The sequence below is a fragment of the Hyaena hyaena genome, unplaced genomic scaffold (assembly GCF_003009895.1).
Source record: "Hyaena hyaena isolate Hyena2069 unplaced genomic scaffold, ASM300989v1 scaffold_318, whole genome shotgun sequence".
In the NCBI taxonomy this organism is placed as follows: Eukaryota; Metazoa; Chordata; class Mammalia; order Carnivora; family Hyaenidae; genus Hyaena; species Hyaena hyaena.
In genome coordinates this window covers 1188608-1196507 of record NW_024080949.1, presented here as the reverse complement: position 1 = coordinate 1196507, position 7900 = coordinate 1188608, and the positions used below count along the sequence as shown (strand labels likewise).

Sequence of the window (7900 nt, the reverse complement as noted above, 5' to 3'; positions counted from 1 at the left end):
TAACATAACTGCGTGCTTTATTGAGATACACAGTAAAGCAGTAATATAATACAATAGTAAGGCATATATTTGGTGAAGTCTGATATGTTGTGAAAATGCAGTAAAACTGAAGTTTAAAAAAATAATTAGTAAATGTTACAGTGTTGGTTTTAAAACACAATCTGTTATGATACTCAAGGATGAACCTAGTACCTGAAAACAATGACAGAACATGCCACGTGATGTTTACCCTTCAGTTTCAGTATGACTTATAGCTTAATTCTTGGTGGTTATACACAACACGAGATAATGTCCAAATTATGCTTAAAATGTAGCAATAAAGCTCTCAATTTTTATTCAAATACTTTGACAGACTCACTCCAGAACTAATGTCTAAAAGATAAAACAAAAAGATTAAAATAAAATTATGCACTCTATTTACCTCTGCTTTTAGAATGAAACTTAAAAATGCTTAGTAGGAAGTAACACAACCCTTTGTTTCTAATCATGGTTAAACAAACAACAACAAGAACAAAAAAAAAAACAAAAACAAAAACAAACCAAACCTGTGGGTAAAGGAAAAGTCCAGTGTCCCATAAAGGAAAACAAAAATGCAAGACTAAAACCAAATCTTCAGGTCATTTTGTTACCTTAGAGCTTTGGGTTTTCTTGTGGAAATTACAGTGGGGGGAAAAATCGAGAAAAATGTTGACACAGGGGACAAGTGGGTGAAAGCAGGTGTGCACGATTATTAGGAACACCCCAAAACCAAAGTGAGGTAGAAATAGCATGAGAAGCCACGTTGGATGTTAGTTTTCATTAATAAAATAATACACAAAACCCACTCCCCAAAAGTTAACAACACTTGACCTAAGAGGTAACAGATTTGCAAAATAACAGGTCACACGGTGATTTCTACTGAATGAATGATTAAAAAAAAAAATGAAAGGCTAAGAACACGAAAAGAGTAAAGCTTGTTCCTACCAGTTAGTCCTCTTGGGTTATTCTCTTTTTGAACAATCTTTGTATCTTTAACCTTCCTCGTCCACAAGCAAGGGTTTCGAGTACCTTTCGGAACATGCAAATCCGTCTCCGTTCCCCCTTACAAACCTGTGTGGAATTACTTGTAGAGAAATGTGAAGTAGGGAAAGGAAGTTCATGGCCTCCTGGATGGATATTTAACAGCAACACACCATGACGAGGCTGTCTTACACATTTTCCCGAGGGTTATTTTAAATGAAGTCTTGTGGCATTTAAAAACTCACTGCAATGGGGAAAATCTTTAAAAAAAAAAAAAAAAAAAGGAAAGGAAAGGAAAAACCCCTCAAATACCCACTGCTGTTTGTGAGAGGAGGGCAGAGTGAATTCGCTGTAATTACAAAGATCTCTAAGTGTGGTTATGAACATTCACGCAGTCCTTTACTTCGAGAGTGGCCCCCCACCCTCACAGGGATAGGCTGGGAATCCAGAGCCTTCCAGCCCTACCAGAAAGCTCTCCTACTGTCTGGGAGTTAAAAATGTCTTCTGATGTCATGACTTCCACGGAAGCATCATTAAATGTAGACCGGGGCATTGCCAGCAGCGGGAAGCTGAATGTATCCACTAACGGATCACACTGACACAATGAGTCCTGTGTGTGCATTCCTATGTCCCTTTGAAAAAACTCAGTACTGGAGCTGTCCGTGGAAAGTGGCAAATGAGAAACATCTGGAGCCCGAGACAGCGCTGCAGTGTGGTAGCTGCCCCCTGGTTTTGGGCTCCAGGGAAAATTCATTCTAGACCAAGCGGGCAAGCCTGGAGGACCAGCGGCCTTCTCTCTGCATGAGGAAGCGGCCAGGTCACGTGAACAAGAGATCGAAAAAGGCTCTAGAAATTCAGATCTAGTTATCTATATACCTACAGTATTTACATACTTCTAGACATATAGATGCAGAAAGCGAAAAACCATGGCTAGTCCCACTCGGTCAATGATTCCAAAAAGAGCCTTGTGAAAGAGGCATCTGGGGCTGTTAGAGGAAGTGTCCTATCTTGAATAAGCAAGAAAAGAAAAACAAAAAACCCCATGGATTTCATATGGATATCACGCTAAAATGATGCAAAACAATGCGCTGCCTCAGTGTGTGTGTGTGTGTGTGTGTGTGTGTGTGTGTGTGTGTGTGTGTGTCTGTTTTTAGGGGTTTTTATAAACAACTTTTTTTTTATAAAGCACACTTTAGTTTACAATCTTTCTTTATAACTGTTATAAATTTTTAAACAACCCAAAATGCGTTCCATATAAAGAAATGGCAAGTTATTTAGCTATCAAGATTTTACATGTAGTTTTCTTATAACTTTTTTGTACAATTGCATAGACGTGTAAAACCTGCCATTGTTAACAAAACAATAACAGACTTAGAAACTACTGAAATCTACAGTATAGTACCACTACCCTTCACAAAAATATAGATTTTTTTTCTTGTAAACTCTTACTGTCTAATCCTCTTTGTTGTATGAATATTATAAAAACCATGCGGGAATCAGGAGTTGTAAAACATTTATTCTGCCCCTTCTTCGTCTGTCATGACTGACACTAAGGACTCCATCGCTCTGCCCACATCATCTGCCAAGTGGAAAAGGCTTCCTACATTGTGTCCTGGAAAACAAAGAGAAAGAGACACTTGACACTAGGTGTAGGTAACATGACCCTGACTCTTTGCCGTTCGGGAAATCCTTCCCCACTTCTAGGTGCAGACAACACAGAAGCCGGGTTGAGGGTCTACACGACAGGATTTGATTTTTCACCAGTTTCCAGGAAGGAGCAAAGCTTTGTTAATGAAGCCATTCCACGTGGTTAGTATCAGCTTAATACTGGATGAGGCTACTGTGGTCATTTGAATGGAAGAGTGTCAGCGAGTGCACTCATCTTTGCAATGGAAATCTCTAGCAAAAGGGTTCCACGGAGAAGCACAAGGTTCCCCTCCTAACAGGAGTGTCACAGGATGGGATGTCCCTTCTCCACCTTGCTGTGGGAGATGACGTACTATGTCCTGGTTCTCGAACTTTCTGTATTCCCAAACCACTGCCACCATAACTATCACCACTGCCATCGCCAGGATCATCGCTACCACCACGACTGAGATCTGGAACCGTCATTTCCATGCTATTGCAAGCTGCTGGCTCATTCTGAGGCTACCGCAGAGGAGACTGTTTTCTCCCTGCTTTTACTGCAATTGAGAAACTCTCGAATCAACCGTTTTTGCGTATTAATATTGGAATTTGGAAGCTTCATCCTAAGAATCCCTTTTCATTCCAATGACTCTTGAGCCTAATTAGGAAAGGACCTACATGGAAAGCATGGATTTGGGGATCCTGTGAATCCATGTTTTGTTCTCCTCCCAGCTGAGGGTTAGCTGTCAGAACAGCCTTGTAATAATGTGACGCGGCCTCAAGTGAGTCCCTGAGCATGGGGCACAAAAGCAGCACGGTGTGTCTGGGACTCGGGGGCCAGATTCACATCTAGAGTCCGATCATTTGAGACCTAGTTTATGACTTGCCGTTTCACACATGTCCCATAGTTTCATATGGCTAATTTTAATTCCTGGACGTTAGTAAATCATTCTACTCTTGGAGTACTGCCTTTGGAACTAAAAATGCTTGACTAGGTTATTACTACTTTGCCATGTATCAACTTTATATACATTCTCATCACTGTTAAAATCCTTGTAAAAATTAAAGATAGACCAGAGCAGGTATTCTGCTCTGATGTTTTTTGCAAGAGACATAGCAGTTTTTAAATACACACAAGAGATGGACGCCCGGGTGGTTCAGTCGGTTAAGTATCTGACTTTGGCTCGGGTCCTGATCTTGCAGTGTGTGGGTTCGAGCCCCACATTGGCCTCTGTGCTGACAGCTTGGGCCCGGAGCCTGTTTTGGATTCTGTGTCTCCCTCTCTCTGTCCCTCTCCTGCTCAAGCGCTGTCTCTCTCAGAGATAAACATTAAAAAATGAAAAAAAAAAAAAAACAAAAAACGAGAGAGAGAGAAGGCGGGCGGTGTCTGAAGAGGACTGAGAGACAGGCACTTCCCCAGCGACGGCACCAGATCAAGTTAAGACTTACTACAAATTTCACACCATCCTGCCACTTACTTTGAGGTGATCAAGTGTGGAACTCTTGCGGAGCTTTGTATTAATGCAGAGTTCCAGTGAGATCTGGCTGTGTTTAAAAAAAAAAGAAACCACTCTGGATTTCGGTTGAGGCTGCAGATAGAAAAGCAAAACGGGTGTGCTGTTTTGGGTGCTGAAGCAAAGCAGGTGTACCCTTCCTAAAGTGAGGCAGCAGTGTGGCAGTCCTCCAGCGAGGATGGGAACGAGCTTTGGCTTTCCTCACCCATCCAAACCACCAGAGGACACGGTGGGCCCTTGGCTGCTCCTTAGAGCACAGACACTTAACCTGATGCGGCCAGGTTCAAGGGCTGCCCTTGTATCTTTTTTTTTTTTTTAAGGTTATTTATTTTTTCTGAGAGAGAGCAGGAAAGGGGCAGAGAGAGGGCGAGGGAGAATCCCAAGCAGGGTCCACACTGTCGGCACAGAGCCTGATGTGGGGCTTGAACCCACGAACAGCAAGATCATGACCTGGGTGGGAGTCAGACACTTATCCGACTGAGCCACTCAGGGCCCTGCACCCCCTTGTATCTGTTTTTGACTGCCCGGCAACCCCTGCCCAATTACTCGTGTGTGACTGAAAACGAGTGGGCTACCTACAAAATTTTAATTACGTGCAGTCTTAGCAGCAATTAATGAAGCCGGGAAAAACAAAACCTGAGACCCTTACAAGCTGATAAGTGAAGAGAACTCAAACGATTTCTCATTACCCACTTCTAACTGGAGGCTGGCCCACCTGGGAGACAGAACATGTATTACCAAATACAGACGGAACAGGTAAGAATTCCTTTGCCCCACTGGCTTATTGATAATAATCAAAAAATACTTCTTTTACTTGAGCTTGGGGGCTAGGCAGTGTGGACTGCAGTTCATGCGTTTAGGGATCACCTGGCCCCGTATGTGCCGCCTCTAGTCTGTGGAATGGTGTTTGGTTCCTACCCGGGGGGGCACATCCTTGACATTCTCAAGAGGCATCATTTCTAGGGGTCTCTGCTATTTAAAAAGTTACTATGCAAAAGAGAGCTTCATTATTCTTAACTACACCACGCTCACTCCCACAAAACATCAGGTGGCCTTGAACCTGTCTGGATGGTTTGCAGTGTTCATAAGTGACCTCAAGGCTGTCCCTGTGCTAGGAAAATGAAGACCGTTCAGAGTCACCTCACTGTATCTATATTATACCTTTGGTTGCTTTATTTACAAATACCTGCTTCACCAGACTAACGACTGCAGTGTTTTTCATGGAGGTTTTCATTAGAGCCAGAAAAAAAAATTCTATCTCCTTGACAAAATACTGCCCCAAAGAATCATAACTCAGTCCCTGGAGGCATAAAGCTACAGTGTGAAAGGGATACAGAAAACAGATTTGGATCCCGGTTCTATTATCCGTGTGTGGAAGGCAGAACGTTAGTGAGGCCATTAATTTTACCTGACAGATTTTTCTGAAGTCAAAATTAAAATCTCGTGCTATGAACATGAGGGGCCCTGAGAAGCAGGTAGGATTTAGGCATTTGCAGTCTGCTGCAGGCACAAGTTGACATAAAGATACGTCTGTAGAAAGTACTAATTTAATCCATTCTTAAGCAAGGATTGCTGAACACAAAGGCACCATGCATCGAACATGAGGGCGGTTGTATGTTTTTCCGGGCTGGCGCTGACCGCAACACATTTCGTCTCACGCGCCACCACGGCCGGAGGGAGGTGTTTTCCACAGTGATTGGAACTGAGAGTTTCTGGCACAGACCCAAGACCTCAGTAGCAATCTGGCACTCTCTTTGTTAAAAATACACTTCCCAAATAAACGGTTAGCATTCAGTTGGCCACACTGAAGCCAGAATACTGCAGTGAAATTTGTGTTTTTCTTCTCTACAATTTAATCTTTGAAAAATACCTAATCTCCTCTACATTTGAGGTCATTTTTGCAGAGCTAAAGAATCACTTTGATTCTCTGGGTTTCTGGAAACTTCGGACTCGAATATACAACTCAGGTAGGAAAGTTTCCAAATGCCTGTGTGACTTGAATGATCCGTATTGCTGGCCTGTTGTAAAATTCACTCATGAGAGAAACCTGTTCGGGGTGGTCAAAATTAATGTGCGGCTTTTTATAACGTGTCAGAATACGTTGTAAGGGGCACTTACCGTAAGACTGAACCCAAGAAGCCTCACGCAAGAAGGACGTGAGCCAGGCAAACAGTCGGGAGCATTCACTGCTTCCCCAATTCAGGTGTCCTCAGTTTCTCCTCCCAGCCTACCACTCCGCACCCCACCCCCACCCCGTACCCCACTGTCTCCAGCCTTGGAAGAGAGCACTGGTACAGACACCCTGAAGGATGTTCCATTTACTAGGCTTGCCTGGCCTGGTGTTGGCGGACTTTCCAGTATGAGTCCTTATGTTTAAATGAATCCGGGACGACTCTTGGCTGTCCTGTGGCGAAGGATCTAGAATCTTCTCACAGCAGAACTCTCTACCTGTCCAACCGGTCTCCCAGAATAGCATGGGTTAGGGCCATCCAGGAAGGAGCTTCCCTTCTCCCATTTTTCACGCTAAACTCTTGATAAAGGATAAGCTTGTTTCACTTGGGCTGCCACTCAACCCTGTCCTCCAGTAGCCATTTGATTAGGAAATGCCATGTTCACCAATATTTCTGACAGAAATATGAAGGAGGGTTGCCTGTCAAACTTGAAACCACATTCAGTGATGATACTGTATCCTATCTCTTTTAACCCAATCAGTAGGCGCTTAGAAAAACCCTCAAGACTCCAACATTCAATTTTTATCCCTACTTGGTTATGTTCTATCTGGTTCCAAATGCCAAGGAAAGAAAGGGCACTCTCTAACGGGCTAGTCGAGATGACGTAGCCTATCAAACACCATTTGCTAAGGTGGCAATTAAGCCTGAGAGTGTGGCTCTGGACCCAGACTGGCTGGATTCAAATTCTGGCTCTGTCCTCTCCAACATCCTGCTTACTCTCTTAAGGACTCAGTTTCCTTATTTGTAAAACGGGGTCAATAAGAGTACCTACCTCAGAGATTTGTCATGAAGATTACATTTTGAAAAAGATGGCAAGTGCTTACAACAGTGCTTGGCCCAGTAAGTGCTCAAAAAAAAAAAAAAAAAGCTGAAGTGGGAAAGGAGTGTAAGGATGAGGAAAAAGGAAAACAAAAACAAAACAAAGTGATTCCAGAAGAATAAAAAACCAAGGGCACTGGCAGAAAATGCTAGGGTCCTGGAAGTGGATAGAAACTTTATGACTCATCGATTATGTTCAAGGCTGAATTCATTTTTTAGAGGAGTCTGTTCGTGTTACAAATGGCAACAGATGGTGACGTGCAGGATTCCAACCTGGGGACCACAAAGGGCTGCCATTTTAGAGAGATTCCTGCTCCCCCAACCCCTGCTCCTGTCGTCATGGTGAGGACAATGGCAGTGAACATTTGAAGAGTGTTCCTCATGAGCTGTGAGTGGAGACGTGACTACCATCCTCACATGATGACACATGTCGCACATACATGCGCGTGCACACACAATTACACGAGCGCCAAACATAGAAAGCGCGATGAGACACACAGAAGCCATGGCCGTGAGCCTGAATCTCACTAACCTCTCTCATGGGCTTCCCAGGGGTATTTCTTCCTTTAATAACGGGAGAGAGGAAGAGGCAGAGATATCAGAAAGGAAAAAATGCATAAATAAACAGTTTCATACCCGTTTCGTTTCTTTTACCAAACAAATGTTGAGATGACAATTCATTTATTCCCTTCTGGAAAAAAAAAAAAAACC

At 43.2% G+C, this 7900-nt stretch overlaps 1 protein-coding gene across 8 annotated transcripts in view; it reads right to left on the bottom strand.

The window, feature by feature from the left end:
- Positions 1-629: 629 nt before the first annotated feature.
- Positions 630-7900, bottom strand: part of DMD (dystrophin) — a 634325-nt gene continuing 627054 nt past the window's right edge. For 5 of the 8 annotated variants that reach the window (XM_039248767.1, XM_039248768.1, XM_039248770.1 and 2 more), the window contains one exon: positions 630-2611. In XM_039248767.1, the coding sequence (XP_039104698.1) occupies positions 2514-2611 (98 nt within the window). In that variant the 3' untranslated portion in view covers positions 630-2513. Of the gene's footprint in view, positions 2612-7721; positions 7754-7900 lie in introns of all 8 variants that reach the window. The other 3 variants (XM_039248769.1, XM_039248773.1, XM_039248774.1) reach the window with 1 other exon arrangement.